Source organism: Eublepharis macularius, chromosome 11 (assembly GCF_028583425.1).
Source record: "Eublepharis macularius isolate TG4126 chromosome 11, MPM_Emac_v1.0, whole genome shotgun sequence".
Lineage (NCBI taxonomy): Eukaryota > Metazoa > Chordata > Lepidosauria > Squamata > Eublepharidae > Eublepharis > Eublepharis macularius.
In genome coordinates this window covers 26,180,781-26,206,432 of record NC_072800.1, presented here as the reverse complement: position 1 = coordinate 26,206,432, position 25,652 = coordinate 26,180,781, and the positions used below count along the sequence as shown (strand labels likewise).

The window sequence follows — 25,652 nt, the reverse complement described above, 5'->3', positions numbered from 1 at the left end:
ACAATAATAATATAAAGTACATAATAAATCAATAATAATATCAAGTACACAATTAATAAACATAATAAAATCTACAAAATGGGGGGGGGGATCAAATCTCAGGAGAAGACAATAGCAGTCAGCAAGCCTACACAGTGGAAGCACAATTAGTAGCATAGAAGAATGATTAGAATAATAAAACTTAAGAAGTTGAAATCCCAACAGAGAGTCAATTCTCAAAGGTCCTAGAGAATGAGCAAGTTTTTAGGTTTCAGCAGAAGGCCAGCAGGGATGGTGCTGTAGTTTGCTGGAAAGAGAGCTCCGTAACCAGGATAGAGGCGGAAAAGGCTTTTCCAGGCTCCCTGATTGCCTCACACCTTGCGCTGAGAGCCCGTTTGGTGTAGTAGTTAAGAGCGGCAGGACTAATCTGGAGAACTGGGTTTGATTCCCCACTCCTCTGCTTGAAGCCAGCTGACCTTGGCTCAGTCACAGCTTCTTGGAGCTCTCTCAGCCTCACCCACCTCGCAGGGTGATTGTCATGAGGATAATAATAATAACACACTTTGTAAATTGCTCTGAGTGGGCATTAAGTTGTCCTGAAGGGCGGTATATAAATTAAATATTGTTGTTACTATCTTTCAGCCGAGATCTATCATCAGAACTTGGCTTACATGAGTAGATGTGGACTTTTAAGTACTTTGGACCCAAGCTTGGAAGATCAGAGTTCATAATTGGTCCTGAAAGCAAATTGAGAGCTAGTACCATTCCAAAGGAACTGTATTTATATATTTGTTACGGTTGGACCCCACTGAGAACTTGAGCAGTTGTGTTTTGCATCAGTGGATAATTTCCTGCCATCCTCAAATGCAGCTTCACGTAGACTATGTTTGAAGTAACCTCATCTGTACAGTTGCCAAGCCATGGGTGAGAATGGACGGCTTTGCTTACATTTCCTGAGTTAAAACTTCTTGGTATTGTTGTAGATTTAAAAACATAGACATGTTTTGAATCTTTAGAGAATTCTTTAATGTAGCCAGCCAAAATAGCTGCCAGTGTATCCTGTGATACTTATTTATTTTGATATTTCTACATCCTGCTTTGATTTTTCAAAAGAAAAATCCAAAGCAACTAATAAATATTACATCCAAGTTTGTGAAAGTGGATCCTCAAAAGAGGGCTTTACTGTGTCTTGATGGAGGGATTGGGAACTGGTGGACCAGCCAGGCCACCACTGAGGACCTCTCTCCCTTAACCTCCCCAAGATGGCTGCTAGTGGCATCTGAGAGGAAGTTGGGCAAGGCAGTTGGGTCAAGCAGGTCTCATTTTCTCTGCTTATCCTCCTGTAGGATGCGCACTCCACGAGGTCCTTTGTGTGCACGTGCCCCGAAGCCAGCGTGATGATGTCACTACTGGAAGTGACATCACCACATGGGCTCCAAACAAAATGCGGGAATGGTCCTATGAGTGGCGCAACAGTGTCACTTCTGGAAGTGACATTGCCGTGCCGATTGGGAGCTCACAGATGGCACATGCTCCAGAGGTGCCTGCCATTGGCCCCGTCCCGCCGATCACTGGGTGATCAGCAGATGAGGGGGCAAATATCCGGGAGTTTGCCTGCCACTGGCGGGCACCTGGGAACCTAGTAGGATGAAATGTTTGATACAAAGCAGTTTCTCATATGTTTATATGAGCAAACCAGACCACAGCTCACTCTTGGCTATTAATAACAATTATTTTTCACGTGTTAGATAATTGTCACAATTCCAGCAGCTGTGTAGCAATGTGCTAGACAGAGGTGGTGAGAGCATTTTAATTAATGGGACATTAACCTTAATGTCAGTGTCCCATTTGCTTTACATCTATATGTGGATTGTTTACAAGATAAACATTAGCAAACTTGGTCCATAGGCATTTCCTAATAACAACGTGTATGTATTTTATATACAGTAATATCATGGTAAGTTTATGGAAAATAACTTTTGGAAGCAAAATGAGGGAGCTCTGCTGCTAACAAAAAAACCTGCCATGCTAGGATTTTGGAGGAATATGATTTCTTGAAATGGACATCTCATTTGCAATCGTGTGACAATGCATGTTATTTGCATAAGCTACACTATGAGGACCATTCATAGTGTGTCACACATCCAAAAGACAGGAGGGAACAGCAGTTGTGAAAATTTATTACAGAAGAGGGAAAGGGCTGTAAAAGAAATACAGTATCAGCCCATGTTTAATATGTAGGAAGAAAATGTAGTTGAGGTGTGTGTGTTAAATGACAAATTACTGAAAAGTAGTTTAAGGTGTGTGTGTGTGCGTGAGCGTGCATATAAAGTGCTGTCAAGTCAAAGCCAACTTATGGTGACCACTGCTGGTGTTTTCAAGGCAAGAGACTAACAAAGTTGGTTTGACATTGCTTGGCTCTGCATAGGATGGTGTTCTCCCATCCAAGCACTAACCAGCACTGACCCTACTTACCTTCTGAGATCTGATGAGATCAGGCTAGACTGGGCCACTCAAGTCAGGGCAGGAGTTTGAGAAATACAGGATCTACAATTTTAGGTTTGCCTATCTTTCTGTTATATTTGTATCTCCCTTTTCTCCCAAGGCATGGTGTATACACTCTTGATTTTATCTTTGCAACAGTCCTGTGAGATTAGGCAAAAAAAAGTAACTGGCCCTAGGATACATTATAGGCAGGGCTTTTTTTCTGGGAAAAGAAGTGGTGGAACTCAGTAGGTTGCTCTAAAAAAAAATGGTCACATGGCTGGTGGCCCCGCCCCCTGATCTCCAGACAGAGGGGAGTTTAGATTGCCCTGCATGTGCACGGAGGGCAATCTCAACTCCCCTCTGTCTGGAGATCAGGGGGCGGGGCCACCAGCCATGTGACCGTTTTCAAGAGGTTCCGGAACTCCGTTCCACCACGTTCCTGCTGAAAAAAAGCCCTGATTATAGGGATTTGAACCTTACACTCTGTCTTCTGAATTCTTTCACATTTAAATGTACGTATTTTAAATTGGTTGTTACTTGTTTTCAATGAAAACGTGTCAGCATGATTAAACAAAGGTGCCTTCCATGTCGTAAAAGGAATTATATATTGGAGAAGGATGGGCTGGGGATGTCACGACACACCACGATATATGTGACCGATGTGGGGCATGGCGGTGAGGCAGAATTTCTGTTATAGTGACTCATGGTGATGTAGGCTGGGAGTTAAGTGTTCGCAGTTGTGGCTTACTTGTTGGATGTTCCTATGAAAATCTTGTGCACTGATGCCTTTTTTCCTCCCACCCATCTAGGTGGGAATGAATGATCTAACGCTGGTTAACATTCATCTAGCCCCTTTGCCCTCAGTGGGAGAAAATGCTGTGAAAAACCACGATAGCCACAAATTAGCAGCCTTTGCACAGACTCTGCAGGAAACACTGAAAGGTAAGGCCGTATCTTCCCCCCCCCCAAACTCTCGTATCTTTAGTTTTTCAAACCAAAAAGTTTGTGTATGGGTCATGTCCACTTGGGTTTAAAAACCTACACAAACCCTCAGCTGTTTTACATACCCCAGAATTGCCCTATGTCAGGCCAACACTGGGCTCCCCTAGTAAATTCAAAATCAAGAGGTGGTTAATTGTCTTAGAGCCAGGCTACAAGTGACATTTTTCACGTGGAGAACACTTGATTGTTTTTGCAAGTTTTCCTGGGAACTGAAGTCTGAGTGCCCTTCCCCTCTCTGTTAGAATCGCTGCCTGAAGAGCCAGAGAAAGCTGGCAGCCGCAGCAGCTTTTGCAAATCGTTCCTCCATTCACAAGCCTGCTGGACAAGAGGGCTCTCAACGATCTTTGGGGGCGGGCAGCTGCTATTTTCTTGGACTTCAGTTCCCAGGAAAACTTGCGTGAAAACAATCAAGTGTTCTCCACGTGAAAAAAGTCGCTTGTAGCTTGGCTCTCAGATGGCGGTGGGAAATACTTATGTGATTTCCCCCATACCTTGACTCATCATCCAGAGGCTTTGGAGAAGTGCATCACACTGCAGTTTGTCCTAAGAAATGGCATGGACTTCTGAAATGAGTGTTGTTCAAGTTGAAAGTGTACTTGAGTCTTCCCGCTTGCATGTGGGTAACTAGATCCTTAATTCCATTTCCTCGTTTCTTATTGCCCTCCCTTGTCGTGACACTGGAAGGTAAGATTCAGATAGATTCCTAACCATAACTAGTATTATTATCAGGCCTCTCTTGGGGGACAGGAGCAAAACTAGCTTTCGTTGACTGTTTAACAAAGGCCAAAAATGTTGCATGCTGTAAATGTTGGATGACTTTGCTTGGTTTTTCAAGGTCAGTGGCTTAAAAATGGTTTCAGAATGAACACCCAGCTCCAGTTTCAGTAGTGGTGTGCAGACAGAGCCCTGACATGCAACCCATTGTATGTCTTTGAGTTGCAAGGCTCTGGGGATTGTGTATTGCTGACTGTCACCACCACCATACCTTAAGCATCGGAAGATAGTTCCAATCCAAACTCATTGCTATTTAAAAGACTAAAGATGCAGAGGAGTTAGCCGTGTTAGTCTGTAGTAGCAAAATCAAAAAGAGTCCAGTAGCACCTAGTAAAAGACTAAAGCTACTGGAGTTGATGCTAAATCTGTTGGGTCAGAATTTAGCCCCCCCTCGTCCCTTAAGGCATATGTTAAAGCTAGGAAATTGCTTCCAGAGTGATTCGATGTATTGACTTCTTCTCCGTGCAAATGGACTAGAAAATAGCTTTGTTCTTCTTCATTTGAGGGAAAACACTTTTGGCAGTGTTCTAGGAAAGCTGCGGAATGACCATAAGCATTTCTACTCAGACGTAAATCCCACAGACGTGTTCTTAGGGGCATCCCAAGGGCAACCTCCTTGCCATGCTCACAAACATAACTTGGGCTACTTTCACACAAGAGTGGGAAAAGCTGTCCCATCTGTGCAAGCAGCGGCAAGCGGGCTTGAAGCAAGCAGGGATGGCGTTCACATAGCCCATCTCTGCACTGCTCCCTGCTTGCACCACCCCTCCCTGCCCCCTTCCTGCTTGTCACATCGTTGCGGAAGTGTCAAGCCAGCCTCCTCACCCACTGCAGCCCAGCAACAGCTGAATCTTGGCTGAGGTTTTTTTAAACCCTAATAAGGGAGTAAAGATCTGAGTGTCACCATCTGAAGGCAGCACTAAGCTCTGAGCTCATGTGCAGGCAGTGCTTTCACACGTGTGCTGTTTCCTCTTTAAATCAGAGCAAACGAGGTTTCTTTTTGCTCCAGCTTAAAAGAGAGCACCACAAACTATACTCAGAAAAACTGTTTGTGGGCAGCAGGGTTGCTCACACACCATTCTGGCTAATGTCTACCTGTCCCACTCATATGCTGTAGCACAGTGGCAAAGTGGTTGGGCTGCAAATCAGCAGTCTGCTGATTTGAATCCCGCTACTGCCATGAGCTCAGCAGGTTACCTTGAGTAAGCCACTCCTCGCAGCCCCAGCTGTATTGTGGGGATGATAATAACACTGCCTTTTTTCACCACTTTGAGTGGGGTGCTAATCTGTGTATATAGTATGTAAGTGCAGCTTTTGTTGTTATTTATGCTCCATGCTGGCAACACACCTGAGGGGCAGGGAACGTACCTGACTGTCTTTCAAAGGGGCATTTTCTCTGCTTACATCAAGGACCAAACCATGGGGCAGTGCCCAATCACACTCAAAGGACCTCAGCACCTGCAGCCCCTCTTTTCCCAGCTCTGTGCCCCCAGGCTTCATCCTCCCAGTCTTCAGGAATTCCCCAACTCAGAGCTGGCAGTCCTAATTGCCATGCCCGGTGGTGTGGCTGGGTCGAGTCAAGATGGACCAACCAAATGCACAATGTTGTTTGACTGTGGTGATAAGACAATGCCCTTTCAAGAAAGACAGTCTTGCCCCACTCTTAATTGTACATCCTTGTGATATTTTTAGAACTTGAAATCCTTAGTCTCTAAGGTTCTACTGGGTCTGAATCTTGCTCTCCACAGACCCAGCGTGGCTACCCACCTGAAACTATCTTTAGGTTTCTTTGTCACTTTTCCCAATTAGTTACATGTTAATTCATTCTTGTCCCCATCAGTGTTGTGACATGGGATAGCTTTTGAAATTGGATGATATAGGGGAGGGAATTGCTTAAAAAGGTGCATATTTTGCACAGAGAAAACACTTCCTCATAGATAGAAATATTTTTATCATATACAGATAATGTGACAGTCACTCGTGTGTTTCACAGTGTGTGCCCCATGTTTACAGAGAGCGGTGTTTGCTACACAAGATAGGATCCAAATGCTTTTTCCAGCCCAGAAGTTCTATATGTGTTCCATTTGTAACATACATGGGTTGAGAACGCTCTTAAGGCTTTGTTAATTCAGTATGGGATACAAGGAAATGGTAAGGATTTGCAACTGATCGTGAGCTCCCTCTGCTGGCTGATGATATGTATAGCCATGATAACTTGAGTCTTGAGAGTCCACAGCAAGTATTTAAAAATATTTTCTCCCCCCACCCAAAAAAATAAATATCAGCCTAAACAAATAATATGGTCAGTAGGATCCTGCCAGCTGATATTGTGCTAGGTAAATATTTTTAATCCTTTAGCAACTTAAAATAGTTCTCAGGTGGGTGGCCATGCTGGTCTGTAGTAGAACAGCAAGGTTCAAGCCCAGTAGCACTTTAAAGACTAACTAGATTTCCAAGGCATAAGTGGTTGAGTGTCAAAGCATCCTTCGTCAGATACAAGTAGGAATGGTGTCTTGTATCTGACAAAGGGAGCTTTGGCTCTCAAAAGCTTATACCTTGAAAATCTTGTTGGTCTTGAAGGTACTACTGGACTCTATTCTTAAAATAATCTTAGCAAGTTATTGATTGATGTGTATCAGATTTTGAAGATGTGCTGTCCATCATTATTGATTGCATCCTTTAAGGTTATCTGGTATCTGTGCCCAAGGATCTATCTAGTTGAACAGATGGTCACCTTCAAGAACAAATAAGGAAACTTGGCCAAAAAAGGATGTTAGCCATGAATTATACAGAAGAAATGATCAACATAAATAATTAAGCTAAAACTCCAGGCAAAGTATCCAGTCTAAGGGCTGGAGTTGAGTACGGGAATGAGAAGCTTACAGTTCTAAGCTAAGAATGAAATCAATATAAAATTTTGCATCAGTGATTGAACCCCAGAAAGAGTAAGGGCATTTGTAAGAATCCCAGCTGTTTCCCCTGAATCTAAAATATGCATTACATGTTGTAATTATGAATATAAAATTTAAAAAACTCATTTGAAAAATATAAATTTTAAAAGAGAGCATTTATGAGACAGTGTTGCTTAGATGCTGAAACTATAACTACCAGAATGCTGACACTGGTGAGTGTTGTTCTTTGGGAAATTATTTATGAGAAATCCTTGCACTGATCATCAGCGTTCAGTAACTAACCCTTCCCCCTCCGCTGTTGGAATATTTCTGAATATTCTGGCACTGCAGCAACTCAGCTCAACAGCCAAGGTGCTGCTTCAGTGAATAAGCAGCAGGCCGCCAAGATTTTCCATAGGATTTAGGTCTCCCAGTTCTTGCCCAGTTCTTTTAACAAAGCAACTCAGCATTTTAAATTTTAGGAGCAGTACCCCACTCTTCTGTGTATATCTCATCCTCTGAGTGCACGCCTTTTCTTTCCACAATACTCCCTATCATATCTTCATGATGTTCTCCCATGAACATATGAAGCTGCCTTATATTGAATGAGGCCACAGGTCTATCAAGATCAGTATTGCCCACCCAGACTGGCGGCAGCTTTTCAGGGTCTCAGGCAGAGGTCTCTCACATCACCTCCTACCTGATCCTTTTAACTGGAGATGCCAGGGATTGAACCTGGGGCCTTCTGCACGCCAAGCAGATTCTCTACCACTCTAGCTGCTACATCCCACCAGCTGCTCTGTATTGCCTTGTATAATTTATTTTGCACTATGCTGGGCCATATTTTCTATATGGGGAAAAAGAGACAGGGGTCTGCCCCCAGGGTCCTTACAGCCGAAAAACAATGGGGAAGAAGAATCCAGAAGACACAGAGAGATAAAAGGGACCAAACAATGCTAGCCGTACTTAAACTTTGTTACAGTTGGGATCAAAGAGTTAAGCCAAAGACCTTGCAGAAGAGGTGAGTTTTGAGGGAGGGCTGAAAGGAACAGAGAGAGGAGGGCAACATGTACCTTGCTCAAGGAAAGGGTTTCATACATAGGGGATCACAGTTCTCTTTGTCAGATGCATCTGATGAAGAGAGCTGTGGTTCTTGAAAGCTTATGCCTCAATAAAGTTGGTTAGTCTTAAAGGTGCTACTGGACTTTTTACTATTTTGCAACTACAGACTAACACAGCTAACTCCTCTGCATACATAGGGAGAGAGCAAAGGAGAACATGCAGAGCTGTGGTGATTTGGAGGGGTGAAAAGTTTATGAGCACGGAAGTCCCTTCTCCTCCGTCAGTCACTGAACCCTCCATTTTTGTTTTATTCTTTACCCTAGGAGAAAAAGATGTGATCATGTTAGGAGATTTCAGTCAAGCTCCAGACAGTAGCGACTGCGACCTATTGAGGAAGGAAAAATTCCATCATCTGGTCCCTGCCAACACGTTTACGAACATCAGCACAAAGAACCCTCAGGGTTCGAAGTCACTGGACAACGTCTGGATCAGTCGCAGTTTGAAAAAGATTTTCACTGGTGAGATGTCAGTTCTGTAGGAGGGGAACGTTTCGAATCCGTCTGTGTAATCTGGCTTCTGTAGTGTGTCAGGATGCTGTGAGAATCTACAGCTCTGGAGCACAGAACTACATTTCCTGCAGCATGTATTGTTGACTTAGGGAAGCTTAGGGATGCCATTCTTTCCTCATAGATCTGTTTCACACTCTATCTGGAAGTTGCCCTTAGTGTTGTGTTTTACTCAGCAATATTTAATAGTTGCAGCAGTAAATGTGGGAAAATGAGACATGTGGCCAATTACAGCTTTTGGTGTCTGCATGCTGGCTGCTTTTTCAAGATGTTTTTCACCTCTACAGGAGATAGAGACCAACATTTTAAGAGAACCTAGAAATGTTCTAGCCACATTGATAAATTTTGTGCATGCATTTCTTTTAATTTTATGATTTATATCCTACTCTTCTTTTGAAAGCTTCAGCAGTTTGCATGCAGCTCTCAGTGGTTTCCTAATGCTGATCCTAGGCATCGATTAAGTTCAGAACTGTTTAACTTCAAAAGAAACGCAGTATATCGGGTCCTTCTATGCCATTCCATTGCGTATTAAAATGAAGAGGCCAGAAACTGTGGTGTGACAGTGGATTGGGTAGCTTCTTTTTTAAAAAATTGCCCTTCCAAAAAATTTATATTTCTTTTTCCTCCACATTTTCTGACTCTGCAGGTCATTGGGCAGTGGTGAGAGAAGGTCTGACCAACCCCTGGATCCCTGACAACTGGTCGTGGGGTGGAGTAGCCTCAAGCCATTGCCCCGTGTTAGCTGAATTCTACATGGAAAGAGACTGGAACAGAAAGGATGCAATTCGTAATGGAAACGGGGTGACGGTGGAACGCAGTGACTCAAATGCTAAACATGAGCGATGAGGGTCTCCAAAGTCAAACCTCCATTCCCGTGCCTGGAAAAGGACGGCCGGGAGATCCCTTTGCTCAAGGCCTGACTGTGAACCAGAACTGCCTTTTTTCTCATTTATAAAGAATCGGCTTCTGCTTTTAACATCTCCTTACCCACCCCCTGCTCTGTGCCCCTCTGTGGATGTTTGAGGGTATCATACTCCCATAGAGTGGCTTGTGATTTTTTTTTTTAAATGGAGACAGGGTGGACACTTATGTGCTTGGATAACTGCAAATAAAATGCACTTTTTAATACTGTATGTGCATGTCTCTCTGATTTCTTAAGAAATGGCACCTTAATGGATAAAAGAGTAGCTCATGGAAAAATTGATCCACAATGTGTGTGTGTGTTGTATGAGAGAGCTTTTTTATTGATGGCAAGCCAATCTACTGAATGTGAATTCCACATATGTTATCAAGAATATCTTTATTGTATCCAATAGAATTGTGGAAATGAGGACACTGTGTATTGTGACATGAATGCCTGTCAAAGCATTTGCAAAATGAGGAACTGTCCAGCCTTATCGAAAAGACCGTTTTGTTGTTTCTCGATGTATTGTGTGAATTAGCCTTGGAATATCTGAAGTTAACTAGAATTGAGGATATGTGTACAGTGTCACAATGCACACAACCTTACCCTATGGCCAGAGCTGAACGTGGAATTAGGAATACTTTAACCCATTCAAAGTGAAGAATTAAAGCATACATCTTTGATGGGATTGTGGTGTATTCGTGGCATGGCAAGTACTCCATAGCAGCTGAATTAAGTCTCTTTTTTTGGTCCACTGAAATTTTCATTAAAGCTGCAATCCTCACTGTAGCGCTTGTGGTGCCGTGGTGTTTCCTGGCACCCACTTCCTGCTTGAGTTTTGAGGATGAAATCCTCAATAGAACAACAACCAAAAAAAAGGTCAGGTTTCTGACTAGTATCTGATTGACAAGTGAAGTGCTAAGCTCATTTTGGGTAAGAGAAGGCTTCATAGTGTTGCACCAATATAATTCTTAGATCTTTGGGCTTGTTAACTTCTCCTTGTGACCACGAGGTAACAAACCTCCCTTTTTTTAGAAACTGAAACTAAACTGAATCTCTTTGCCAAAGCAGAGCTAGCCACATCCTGAGGGCAGCCATTTTGAGTTTGGCTCTGCCACCTCATGACAGACTGTTTGTGGTGGTGCCCACTACTCTTTTTCAAAATTCCCATAGTCCTCAGAGTCTCAACAAGGTTGGGGGACATGGTTCTGTAATTCGACATTCTCTTGCTCTTTTCCAGTCCTCCTCAATGTGACCTCTTAGGCAATACTGCTCTCAGTACTAAAGGGACTGCTCAAGTGACTTTCCTTTAAACTCCTGAAAGGGAAATCTGAGCAGCTGAATGAGATGCTTATTTTTGCTTCCTCCAAGTGGAATTGTAAAGACAAAGTGGACCTAAGCTATGTTGGTAACTTTTATTTTCATGAGGTTCCTATGGTCCCATTTTAAAGTGTTCATTTTATGTCTGAATAGTATAAAGCTAAAATTATAGCATCTGAAGTGTAAAAAAACCCCAAGCTTCAGACTGCAGAAATGTTTCCGCAATGTACATAAGCTTAAAATAACCTAACTAGGTGCTTAGCTCATGCTAAGAGCTCCAGTAGAAGGCTGTCCCAAAATACTCAGTAAACTGTACTTTTCCCAGTAAGTGCCCCTGGGTACTTCCTGAAATATGTAGGAAGCAGGTAGACATCTTCTAACTCGAATAGTCAAGCTAAGTTTTTATTGTGCCTTACTGGTTTTTAATTCTGCTTTTATTGGGCAACACTTTTGGCAGGATCACCTAGAAAAAGTGACTGATCACTTTTAAAAACAAAGAAATTTTAAAATTGTCATCTGCAAACTGAGCCCCCGGTAGACTTTCTGGGAATGCGCAGACAGTGTTCTCTTGTAATCAGTACTACGAATCCAATTTAAGGTAGACGTCTCATTGATCTCTGAGAACAACTTGACATGAAAACTTGAGTGGAAATTCACTGACAGATTGTACAATTTGAATGTGTAAAGGGGTTGTGGATTAGTTTTATGAAGATAGGTTGTGAATGACCCATGATGCTGGCTTAATATTCAAAATACGACCCCTACCCCGAATTAGTTCTGTTTTGTTCCTAGGCAATGGTCCTTAAGGAGTATTTTCAAACACAACCACCTTTCCCCTCACATGTAGGGTTGTGACCTCCTGCCCCAGTAGGTGCTCTTGATGTTTCCAGGCCTAAGAATTTCAGGGGATAAACGATACCTTCGAACAATTGTTAGATCACTGGCATATGTCTGGGTCTAAGCCTTCCATGTTTACTCTTCCTTTAGCAGAAAGTGTGTTATCTAGCTGATAAAATCACAATGTGTGTAGCCTACTTCAAAAGGACAATATTGGGATGAAACTAAGCTGGCTTCAGTCCCGGTGATTTGCTATGCGTATCTGGGGATTATGGGCATTGCTTGACTTTAGGACAAAAACAATAGAAATAGCCTTTTGACAAGAGAGGAAGGCCTGTGGAGACTCTGGGGGAATGAGAAGTACCATTTCCCTCCCAGATCCCTGCTTCCCCTTTTCCTTCCTGTCTGCCTTTCCTGTTCTTACCTCAATCCGGCTGCTTGTCCCACTCACTCTTTTTCTCCTCCCTCCTTGCCAGCTATCCTTGCCTTCCTTGTAGCCCCCACAATATCTCCTTTATTCTCGTTTTGTACACACAAGACACATTTTTCTGTCATTTTGTGTCATGCAGCATTTTTTTCTTCAATGGACCAATGTCACTGAGGGGGGGATTCGTGCCCTTGCCTCATTTTAATAATTCCCTCTTTCATTCTTTTTGTTACTAACTGCACAATAATATCTCTTGGTTTCTTCTTTTGTTGCGCATAAGCTGAATTAATTCTGTATACCAGATCCATATTTGCTGTTATTTCCTCTGTTTCTTTATCTAGGAATTCTGCCAAAATTTCTGTCATTTGTTCCTGTACAGTTCGTGTATCCGATTCCTGCACGCCCCGAAATCTTAGTTGCCTCTCCGTCGCCTTACATTCCATCATTGCCATTCTTTCTTGCATCACTTGGTTTTCCTGCTTCATATTCACCACTATATCCTTAGTCTTTTGCTCTACCTCTTCAACTTTGTTGTTAGTTGCTTGCAATTCCTTTTTTATTCCATCAATATTTTTTGCCAGTCCCGCTACTTCCGCCTTAATAGTATCTTTCATATCTTTTAGATCTTTTGCAAGCATTTCCTGCATTTTTTGCAGCAGCTCTTTGTGGTTCTCCGTGACTTTTCCCCCCTAATCCTTCAATCGCTGCATCTACTGAGGCTTGCCATTCTTTATCTGCTTTTTTTCCGGCCATCGTGGGACCCTTGCCTCATTTTTATTCATTGGTGCTGTCAAGTCATTGCTGACTTATGGCGACCCCTGCTGGGATGTTCAAGGCAAGAGACTTAACAAAGGTGGCTGGGCACTGCCTGGCTCTGCATAATGACCCTCGTCTTCCTTGGAGGTCTCCCATCCAATTACTAACCAAGACCAACCCTGATTAGCTTCCAAGAAAATGTGACACGTTTGGACTTGCCTGGGCTATCTGTACTTTTCTGCAAACCTGGGATTTCTCCTGTCTGCAAGCACCTGTCCTATATTCCTGTGTGGCCCTATTGTGCAGATTTTTTTTTTTAATCTGCACCAGGTGGGGCTGCATACACAGCTGGTACATAGATACTAAACTAGCTGACTACACCTCTGATAGCTGCTATCAGAGTTCCCACTTTGCATAGCTTGATCAATGCATACAGCGGCTTGGTTCTTCCTTTCCATTTGCTGCTCTCCAGATTAATCAGTGGCAATTCTGTTACCTTCTTATTTGTTGTCATATGTTGAAAGTTGACTAGTGCTACGGGATTTAAGACAATTAACAACCAGACACTGACTGCTGCTAAGTTTGGCATGCACAACCTCTTCAGCGCTAACTGCGTGTTAATCCAATGACAGGATTATTGGACACGGCTTGTTTTTTTCAGCATTGTGGAAAGTAGGAAGCATATAGGGGCAGAAAGGCTGTGACCACTTTAAATTATATAGCTGAGTTAATCTCTGGATTAAGGAGAAGAACAAAGTGGTTCAGAGACCTAAAGCAGAGCTAACCTCAACCATCAGAATAGGTTGTCTTATTACTGTATTATATGTGTTTTTAGTCAATCCTGTTTTGTATTGTTTTTGTACTGTAATGTACTATTCTGATCACTGGCAGATAACACTCTCTCACACAGAGAGTGTGCTCTTGGAAGACTCAGGACGGTTTCCATTAAAGATGCCAAAACTCAGTTAAAAAATATATATGCATACCTTACAAGGGAGCAAGAGATTATAGCAGATGCAAAGTTTTTGAAAGCTGCCAGAAGCATCATGTCAGATTTTGATAGTGAATGAACGGAGGCAAGATCCAAAAAGACCCAAAGCTCTAATTCTGGATATACTAAATTGTTGGGGAAGGAAAGTATATTGTGAATCTCTATTGCGATTATTTTGCCATTCTAAAACACCCTGTAACTAATACAGCTGTGTTAGCAACACAGAACACACAGACACCCTATATTCAGCCAAGGGAATGACACAGCCTCATGATTATTTTGGTAGAAATGCCTTCGAGTCTGACCTTCGAGATTCTCATAGTCCCTGAATCTGAATCTGCTAGACGTGGAGTCTGTGTGCATCCTCACAGCCTTCTCCAAGAGGAAAAAAAATTGCTAGGTTCCAGGAGAAACAACTCAAACTTGCCGACCAAGGCTGTTTGTGGGTTAAGAAGGCCTCAAACAACATCATGAAATTTTTAGGGGAAGGGCAAGACCCCATGTGTATGCAGTATCACTCCTATTTTATTTCAGAACTTTTGTTACCATGACATAACAAGATTTTCACAATAATAGAAACAATCCAGAAAGGGTTACAAAACCACCATTACAAATATCTAAAATACTTGTAGAAAGAGGAAACATATTTGGTGCTGAACAACAAGCCGATTGTGGTTTGTGTTGTTACAGACATGGGATTCTGGTGTCTACCAGAATTTTAACTTGCAAAGTGTGCCAGAATAAAGGGTGGAGAGTGCTAAGCATGAAATCACAGCAGGTGCTTTAAGAAGAAAAGCCCCTCTGAGGAATACAAGCAACATCACTACTGTGGGTGCAACAGATTAGATATGGATTTGCACACTCGTGCCATAGTCCTTCTGTGTGCAAACTGGGATGACATCCATCCCTATGACAAATAGTGGGACGTGGTGAGTTTGTATTTTTCACCAGAAGATGCCGCCAATAATACACTACTGGAAAAAAGAGACATTGTTTTGAAGTGTGGTATAAGAACCCTATTAAGCTTCTGTTGGAGGATGAAGAAGAGTGTGTGTTCTATGACAAGAGAGTTCAATGAAGATGGGCAGTGCATTTGTCTAACTTTGTGGAAACTTCTGCTGGTCAGAATGTAGACAATTACTCTTGCTACTCTTTATGCTGCTGAAAAAAATAAGATGAGCAAACAATCTTATTTCAAGCAAGGCTCCAAAGTATGAACTTTTTATGACAAATTGCACTGGGGGGGGTCAACTGGTTAACTGCCTCCCACCCAAATGAGAAAAAAAGAAGAGCCGGCCAGGTCAGTCTTCTCCTTCCCTGTGTGGCAGAGCGACACCCCATGGTGGCAAAGATGCCATCTGCTTCACCCAGGATAAGTGCGGCAGCCACCCTTTGCTTAGAGCTGGGGTGGCCCCGGCAGAGGCAGGGCAACCCTCCGGGTTATTGGTCCACCAAGACTTTTCCTGGTGGATTTAATGGCCAATCCGCCTCTGAATTGCACATAACAGTATATAGTTAAATACTTCCTTAATCCTTTCTTGATATTCCATTGTTTTCAAAGGCCCTAGCCCAAGGAGCAGCACAAATTTAACTTGAGAGATGTGCAATGTGTTACGTATTGTGTTGCTCAAAGAACTGATGGTCCTTTATATTTCAACGTGATTCATGGCAAACAACAGTAGAGGTGACAGCAATACCAGTGAATCATAAACTAGGCTCTTCTCATCTTCACAGGTTCAATCACTGCATTCCCTGAAAAATGAATGAGCAGCTATACTGGCCTTCCCTCGCCCCCCGAGGCTTGCCAGTTTCTTTCACTGCAAACCAGAGTTTGCAGGGTGGGATAAGAGAGACTAAAGACAAGGAATGGATCCCAGCAGAGACAAGGGAAGTATATTATTATTCTCCTCGGTCTGTAATACTTTTATGCTACGGTGACAATTTGAATGCCAGTATGGAGATACCATAGCTTTGTGCTGTAGTAACTTACGTCATTCTATCATGCCGCACCTCACCCCCTCTACTGCTAAAACTCTTAATTACAAAAAGGAGGAGGATATACAGTGTTGGCCTGGGAGATGTTTTTCTGAATTAGGCTGCAAGTGCTCTTAAGTGTATTAGTAAGTATTTTATAGTCATGTGTCCATTTGGTTTGTCATATCTAAGCAGGCAGAATCCAGATGAAATTTATGGGGAATAGGAATCCATCCTTGCAACCAGAAGCATTCAGTTGGCTGTCGGCTACGCTGAGTTTTCAGCAAGCGCCCAGAATGCTAAGTGATAAACTGCAATGCCAGAACAAAGTTAAGGCTACTATCCGGGTGCTCTCGGTCCAAGTTTTTCTAAAAATTGACAAGTACAATATGTTTGAACCAATCATCCCAGCATATACACAAGGCTATTTTCAGGCAGCCAGTATGATGCATTTCTAAATACTTTCCATTCCCCTTGGCAAACGAGATTTTCCTTACAAACGATCCTGTCACAAATTGTATTTATAACTTATAAAACTGCACGGTCTTCTCTTGTGCTTGAATTTGTTGTGGCTGGGTATGCCATTGTTGGATCAAAGAACGCTACATGATTTAGTATAGCAGCCTGTAGATTAAAGGGACGGCTGGAGAATTCCTCCTGGAATTGCGGGGTGAGAGGTTGCATGCTCAGTCTAACACTGTCTGTGCTTAAAATCTTACATTCCTATTTATAACTGAGAGGTGTGCTGCTGAGAGAAAATAGCTCTTGCCTGTTCTGCCATTTGCTGAATGCTTTGGACATATGCAAGAAGTACGTGCTCTGCCTTTGTGTTTTTATGTAGCACCAAAATCCTAGGAAGAGGTAAAAACACCGGATGGAGCACTTCAATAGCTGTAGATCCAAATCTACAGGCTCAGGCAGAATCAGACATTAATAACTGGTGGGTAACAAATAAAGAGGGGCACATGAAAAAAAATGAATCCAATAAGGCTCACATAGAAAGGAGTCTACATAAGGCAATAGGTATTATGTGCTATGCTGTTTCTGGGTCCAGTCAAAGCAGATGTTCCAGATGTGGAGTTCCCAGCCCTTTTAAAACTTAATTTTAAGGATTGTTACCGTGATGTGTGTGTATGGGAGGGGGAGTAAATTGCCTTCCCCTGCACCCATCTTCTGACCACAAACGATCTCATAAAGCTGCTACTATGTAGTTGGGGACATTTACAGGCTACATGTAAGTTTTCCCAGAGGGACAAATGGCAGCTCCACAGGGTCATTTCTGGTTAAGGAAACCAAGTGGTGGGGAGGTTAAGCATCTTTGCCCCTCCAAGAATTAAGTTTCAATACAACTCCCATCGCACATCTTGTTTGACAGGTCTCGAGGTAAACCCCCAAATAGTATAGCATATAGTTAGGCCTTGTTTGGTGTAGTGGTTAAGAGTGGCAGGACCCTAATCTAGACAGTAGGGGTTGATTCCCCACGCCTCTGCTTCAAGCCAGCTCTCTCAACCCCACCTACCTCACAGGGTGATTGTCGTGAGGATAATAATGACGTACTTTAAAAACCACTCTGAGTGAGCATTAACTTGTCCTGAAGGGCAGTATATAAATCGAATGTTATTATTATTGAGAGCCAGTTTGGTGTAGTGCTTATGTGATTGATTGACTGGATTTTTAGCCCACCCTCCCCGCAAGCAGGCTCAGGGCGGGTTACAATCATAGATAAATTACAACAAATAAAACTGCTTGAAGCCAGCTGGGTGACCTTAAATTAGTCACAGCTTCTCGGAGCTCTCTCAGCCCTACCCACCTCACATGGTGATTGTTGTGGGGACAATAATAATACACTTTGTAAACCACTCTGAGTGGGCGTTAAGTTGTCCAGAAGGGCAGTATATAAATGGAATGTTTTATTATGGCATTATTGATGTCTTGCACCATGTAGGTTATTGTCTAATAAAGAATACACATGAGGAACAAAGAGGACTATCATTCCAGAAAGTTCTAAGATTCGTGGTCTCCCTGCGTCTTATACACACGCGTCAGAAAATCCCATTCTTCCCTTCCCCCCCCCTTGCTGTACAATTATGTGAGAAAAGAGGAGGAGGGAATGAATGGCCTTTTCTGGAATTCCATTTCCTGAAATGCATATGAAGGACAGAAATCAGTTTACGGAACTATCTCCTGGAATACTGCAAATGATTTGAGCAGGACCAAATGATTTGGTTTCCTTCTTTGATCGAGTGACCAGCTTACTGGATCGGGGGAACTCTGTTGACGTGATTTATCTGGATTTCAGTAAAGCTTTTGATAAGGTCCCCCATGACATTCTGATGGGCAAACTGGAAGACTGTGGAGTAGACTATAGGACAGTTCAGTGGATAGGGAACTGGTTGGAGGACCGCACTCAAAGAGTGGTGGTCAACGGCGTTTCATCAGATTGGAGGGAGGTGTCCAGTGGGGTGCTGCAGGGCTCGGTTTTGGGCCCGGTACTTTTCAATATTTTTATCAATGATCTGGATGAAGGAGTGGAAGGGCTGCTCATTAAATTTGCTGATGACACCAAATTGGGAGGGGTAGCAAACACCCAAGAAGATAGAATTAAAATTCAACAAGACCTGAATACTCTGGAGAAGTGGGCAGCTGTGAATAGGATGCAATTCAACAAAGACAAGTGCACAGTATTACATCTGGGCCACAAAAATGAGAAGCACAAATACTGGATGGGGGATACACTTCTGGGCAGTAGTATATGTGAAAGGGATCTTGGGGTAAGAGTGGACTGTAAACTGAATATGAGCAGTCAGTGTGATGCGGTGGCAAAAAAGGCTAATTCAATCCTGGGTTGTATCAAAGGGGCCATAGCATCGAAATCGCAGGAGGTCATAGACCCTCTCTATACTGCCTTGGTCAGGCCACACCTGGAGTACTGTGTGCAGTTCTGGAGGCCTCACTTCAAAAAGGATGTGGACAAAATCGAGAGGGTGCAGAGGAGGACTTCCTGTTTGGGATCCATGGAGGTCTAACGCAGCTCCACTTGCGGAGCTGACCGGACTGCCGTTTTAACCGGCCGGTGGGGTGAAAATAGCCCGCGGCCGACTGCTCTCAGGCGGGGAGCAGGCAAAGAACGCTCAAGACCCTAGGGTGAGCTAGATCTCGGACGAGGGGGGGCTTTACACAACGAGTCTCCCCCCGATCCTTGAGGTCCCACCTTGCGACGGGTCGGCTATAATCTCTGCGGCAGTTTTGGGGCCAATTCGGCTGGCATAAGACCTACATACCCAAGCATCGATTGGGGGAAGAAGCTGAGAGGAGAACTTAAAATCGAAACAGCGATTACAACCCGAGAAAAGTGAAGAGAAGGTAAAGATCATTATCTTCTGAGACGGGACAGATTGATAAAAACAGAGAGGAAAAAAAGTAGATTTTTAAACTGCAACAGACTAGTGAAAAGGAGGGGAAGACTCGGCAGGAATCGAATTTAAAAAGAGACTAAGTTTAAAGAAGTTATTAAAGAAATGGGACTATTGTTTTGAATACCTGTGGCTTTGGAGCTGTGAGAAAAAGACACCATCGCGAGATCTGCTGTGGGAAGACGGGAGACAGGAAGTGCGTAATAACAATAGAGTGGCTGGAGAGAAGCGGCCCTTGCTGGAGGGCAGGAAGTAGGGAATCGCCATTTTTGAAAGGGGAAGGGTCGCGGCTTCAGCGGAAGAGGAAGTAGGCCATCTTGGATTACAAAATCATAGAGAAACCATAGAGAAAAGACGCCCGACATTTTGGACTCTTTAAAACTTAATTTCTATAAGAAGACCGGGACATTTAAAATAGAAAAACGTTAAATTTTACGCCACGGAGTTAAGGAAGAGAGCGGATTCGTGGGAGCGAGCTAAAGCAAGCCCCACGATGTCAAAAAAAGAGTGGCAATCGGCAATAGAAAACCTGGATAAAAACCTGGACAAAAAACTTTTAGATATGATTAAAGAACTTAAGGACACGAAATTGGAGCTGATAAAAGAGGTTAAAGAGGTTACACAGACAGTAAAATCGGAGCTGTCAGAAGTGAAAAAAGGTATGGAAACAATACGAAATGAATTACAAGGAACGCAGCAGAGAGTTAAAACAGTAGAAGACGCGATGGAGAATTTAGCAGACACGCAACAAACAGAGATGAGATTGGTGAAGGGGAGAATGTCAGTTGCAGAAACTAAACATATGGAGAAGCAGCTACGTTTTCGTGGCTTGCCAGAAGTGGAAGGAAAGTCAGCGCAAGAACAGATGACTGAGGTGTTGGCTGAGTACCTGGGGAAGGAGGAGGAGGAAGTTGTGGCTATCCTAGATGTGGCATACCGTGTGAATTCGAGAATAGCAACCCAGAGGAAACTACCAAGAGACGTGATTGTGCAGTTTACAACACGAAATATGAAAGAGAGGATTGTGACAAAACAGTTTCAAGATCCATTGGAGATTGATGGCAAGACGATTATTATAATGAAGGAACTGCCCAGATCAGTGTTACTGGACCGGAAAAAATATAAAGTACTAATTCAGATTTTGAAGGACATGAAAATCAGGTACAGATGGGAGTTACCGGAAGGAGTGTCCTTTGAGTTTGGAGGGGCCAAAAAACGCATCAGATCTGAGCGAGAGATGGAGCGATTTATTAAGGACAATGAAAAAGACTTACCAACAAGATCATGAGTATGGAGTGTAAAGTATTATCTTGGAATGTAAATGGACTAAACTCACCGAATAAGAGGAAAAATACTTTTCACTGGCTACTAAAACAAAAATGTGATATTGTTTGTTTGCAAGAGACCCATATCAGAAAGCAGGATGTAAAATATTTAAAATCTGGAAAATTGGGCAAAGAATATGTAGCGGCCTCCAACAAGAAAAAAAGAGGAGTGGTGTTGTACATAAAAGAGGAGCTACAGCCAAAATTTGTTATGAGAGATGTGGAAGCTAGATTTGTAGCAGTGGAATGTATTTGGAATTTAAAGAGAGTGTTGGTAGTCGGACTTTATGCACCTAACGGTGCAAAAGAAAGCTTCTTTGAGGATTTAAGGAAGCATTTAGACGATCTTGCATACGACCAGATAATTCTTGCTGGAGACTTCAATGGAGTGACAGACTTGGAACTAGACAAAAAGACTACAACGGCACAAAAGAAAAGAGGACTATTACCAAAGCTTTTTTTTGAGTTGATTCAACAAGAGACTCTTGAAGATGTATGGAGGAGAGAATATCCTAAAAGCAGACAGTTTACCTTTTATTCTGCAAGGCATTTTACATTATCAAGAATTGATATGATCTGGGCCTCAAAAGACTTAGCATTATGGACTAAGGAGGTAGAAATAATGCCTATGGTAGGCTCAGATCACAACCCAATTATGTGGAAATTTGGAAAAAAGAGAAAAAGGAAAGCATGGAGAATAAATGAGGACTTGTTACAGGAAAGAGAGAATATGGAAATACTGAGAAGAGAGACAAAGTTTTTTATACAATACAACGTGAATAAAGAAGTACCAACCAATAAAGTTTGGGATGCTTACAAGGCGGTTGTAAGGGGCATACTAATGGACTTAAATGGTAGAGCAAGAAAGAAGAAAGAGGAGAAAAGACAAGAGATTGAGGAGAAAATAAAAGCCAAAGAAATACAGCTAAAAAAGAGACCAGGGAAAAAGAAGGTATACCAGGAAATTAAAATACTTCAAGAACAGCTAACAGCAATGAGCAATAAAGAATTGGAGTGGAATCTCAAAAGACTGAATCAAAAAGCGTTTGAGGGTGCTAATAAACCTGGGAAGTACCTGGCATGGCAATTGAAGAAGAAAAGGGAAAAGAAGATAATAAATAAAATTTGCGAAGATAACAAAACGTATTTGGAGCAGGCTACCATTAGTAGAGCCTTTTATAAATTTTACGCTAAGCTGTATAATAAAAAAGAAGTAAACAAAGAATCAATAGCGTCATATTTGGAGAAAACCAAACTTCCAGAAATCTCGGAAGCTTGGAGAAATAAGTTGAATAGTGAAGTAACTGACGAGGAAATAAGTAAGGCAATACAATCTGCAAATCTAGGAAAGGCGCCAGGGCCAGATGGACTTACGGCTAAATTCTATAAGACAATGGCTAAGGAACTGGCACCATTCCTAAAAGAGGTGATGAATGGGGTTTTAAGGGATCAAAGGATTCCAGAAACTTGGAGTGAAGCGAATATATCATTGATCCCAAAAGAGGGCCAAGACCTGACTAATGTGAAAAATTATAGACCTATATCGCTACTCAACAATGACTACAAAATTTTTGCGAAGATATTGGCGGAGAGATTGAAGGGGTGGCTCTCGGAAGTCATAGAGGAGGAACAAGCAGGCTTTTTGCCAGACAGACAAATAAGAGACAACTTAAGGACAGTGATCAATGCTATTGAATATTATGACAAGCGTTGTGACAAAGAGGTTGGTTTCTTCTTTGTTGACGCTGAAAAAGCGTTTGACAATTTAAACTGGGACTTTATGTTTGCCACTATGGAAAAGCTACAATTGGGAGAAAGATTCATCAGAGCAATTAAGGAAATTTATAGAGACCAGACTGCAGCAATTGTGGTGAATGATGAATTGACCAAGAAATTGACGATAAGTAAAGGAACAAGACAAGGTTGCCCGTTATCTCCATTGTTGTTCATTTTAGTATTGGAGATTCTGATGATACAAATACGTCAAGATGATGAAATTCGTGGAATAAAAATAAAGGACTATTCATACAAGGTCAGAGCATTTGCGGATGACATAATGTTAATTGTAGAGGACCCATTGGAGAACATGCCAAGAGTGATAGATAAGATCAAGGAGTTTGGAGACTTGGCAGGTTTCTTCATTAACAAAAAGAAGTCAAAGATATTATGCAAAAATATGACTAAGCAGAAACAACAATTGTTAATGGAAACAACGGATTGTGAAGTAACAAGTAAAGTGAAATATTTGGGAGTCGAATTAACTGCAAAGAACATAGATCTATTCAAAAACAATTATGAAAAACTATGGACTCAGATAGAGAGAGACTTGATTAAATGGAATAGATTGAATTTGTCATGGTTGGGCAGGATTGCAGCAGTTAAGATGAATGTGTTACCAAGAGTAATGTTTTTGCTACAGACAATACCAATCATCAGAGACTCCAAACAATTTGAAAAATGGCAGAGGAAAATATCAGATTTGGTTTGGGCAGGCAAGAAGCCTCGAGTGAAAGTGAAAGTTTTACAAGATGCAAAGGAAAGAGGCGGAATGCAACTGCCCAATCTGAGACTTTATCATGATGCAATCTGCCTAGTTTGGTTGAAAGAATGGATGACATTAAAGAACAAGAAACTATTAGCCCTAGAGGGATATAAAAAAATATTTGGATGGCACGCATATTTATGGCATGACAAAGTAAAGGTCAACTCGATGTTCCTGCATCACTTTGTTCGGAGAAGTCTATACATAATCTGGAAGAAGTACAGAATTTATCTACAAGAAGGAACCCCTTTGTGGGTGGTTCCATATGAGGTGATAGACCCGAGAGCTGTTGATAATGAACAACAATGTTTAACGTATAAAGAAATAACTAAAACTGAAGCATCCAAACTTAGAATAAAGACACAAGAGGAACTATCACCTAACTACGATTGGTTCCAGTATAGACAGATCAGAGACTTATATAATTCGGACTCTGTAAAGGGAGGTATACGAATAGAGAATTCGGAACTAGAGCAGACCCTTCTTAAAGAAGATAAGAAAAGAATATCCAAGGTATACCAAGTACTGTTGAAGTGGTATACCGAGGATGAGATAGTCAAAACACAAATGGTGAAATGGGCTATAAACTTTAATAAAGAAATAACAATGGAGGCATGGGAATACTTGTGGAAAACTACAATGAAGACAACGACATGTATTAATATCAAAGAGAACATTTATAAAATGATCTATCGTTGGTACATGACACCAAAGAAGATTGCGCTAGGGAATTCGAATACTTCTAATAAATGCTGGAAATGTAAGAAGCATGAGGGCTCCCTCTATCATATGTGGTGGTCGTGTGAGGTAGCCAGGCAGTACTGGGGGGAAATAATAAGAGAAATGAGTGAAATTTTACAATTTCAAATTAATAAGAACCCAGAACTCCTGCTACTGAACTTGGGAATGGAGGGAATTCCAGCCCAACACAGGACGTTGATATTTTATATGACAGCAGCAGCTAGACTTTTGTATGCGCAAAAATGGAAAGTACAAGAAGTGCCAACTATTGAAGATTGGACTTATAAATTGCTGTATATGGCTGAAATGGACAAGATGACAAGAAAATTGAGAGATCTGGACTCAGGGCAGTTCAACACAGACTGGGAGAAGCTGAAACAATACCTGGAGAAGAAATGGGAGGTGGGAGGAAAACTGTGGCAGTTTGAGAACTACTGAAGTATTGAAGTAGAGGGGGGAGACTTTACCGGGGGGAGAAGAGATAAATGTGAATTAATAAGCAGTCAGATTAATAGATTGACATATATATAGATATATATAGGTTAACAAACAGAACATAGAGAAAATAATTAATTATAAGGACTAAATATAAGGAGCGATTAACTAACAATATTTTCTTTTTTTTCTGACAAGTTTTGTACCAAACTGAATGTCTGAAGATATAGATGGGTCAAATTGATTGACTACGTGAGGAGAGATATATAGAACTATTATAAAAAGATAGAATGAGTAATATATATAGAGAATAAGTCAAATTGTTTGATATAAACGAATGTATGATCTATATGGTTTATGATATATAGAAATACCTGAAATTGAAAAATTGGGATAAATTGTTTATCTAAGATGGAAACAAAGGCTTACAGTTTGGGCATATAATGTTAAAAATAGTTAAGGATGTACTGCTTAGAATAATGGAGAATATATATTTGTTTTAGATAGAGGAAGCTAATAAAAGTAAGGGAAAGGGGACAAAGGGTTGGAAAGCTGTTGGAAGTCAACAAAAAGGGGGGGGAAAGGGAGGGGGTTAGAGATGAAAAAATTGGGGAAAATTGAATGTAAATGTGGAAATAATGGATTCTAACCCAATAAAAATTTTTCAAAAAAAAAAAAGAGAGGGTGCAGAGGAGAGCGACGAGGATGATCAGGGGTCTGGAGACTGAGCCCTACGAGGAAAGGCTGAGGGCCTTGGGAATGTTTAGTTTGGGGGGACATGATTGCTCTCTTTAAATATTTGAAAGGCTGTCATTTGGAGGAGGGCAGGGAGCTGTTCCAGTTGGCAGCAGAGGGTAGGACGCGAAGCAATGGGCTAAAACTACATGCACAAAGGTACCGACTGGATATTAGGAAAAACTTTTTCACCGTCAGAGTAGTTCAAAAGTGGAATCAGCTGCCTAGGGAGGTGGTGAGCTCCCCCTCACTGGCAGTTTTCAAGAAGAGGCTGGATGAATACTTGTCAGAGATGCTTTAGGCTGATCCTGCACTGGGCAGGGGGTTGGACTAGATGGTCTGTATGGCCCCTTCCCACTCTATGATTCTATGATTCTAAGTGCCTTTCATTTAATGCCATAAACTTCTACTATTATTGAAAAATAAAATGGGGAAAGTCATAGTCCAGTCTTTTGGCATTAGCAGGATTGCAAGAGTGCCCTGAGACATTC

General features: G+C 41.9%; 1 protein-coding gene across 1 annotated transcript in view; it reads left to right on the top strand.

Annotated features, from left to right (window-relative positions):
* The window catches only part of EEPD1 (endonuclease/exonuclease/phosphatase family domain containing 1), a 76,348-nt gene extending 66,454 nt beyond the window's left edge, over window positions 1-9,894 (top strand). The window contains exons 5-7 of the mRNA XM_054991426.1: window positions 3,276-3,408; window positions 8,519-8,713; window positions 9,408-9,894. Coding sequence (XP_054847401.1) covers window positions 3,276-3,408; window positions 8,519-8,713; window positions 9,408-9,607 — 528 coding nt within the window. The 3' untranslated portion in view covers window positions 9,608-9,894. The remainder of the gene's footprint in view (window positions 1-3,275; window positions 3,409-8,518; window positions 8,714-9,407) is intronic.
* Window positions 9,895-25,652: the final 15,758 nt, after the last annotated feature.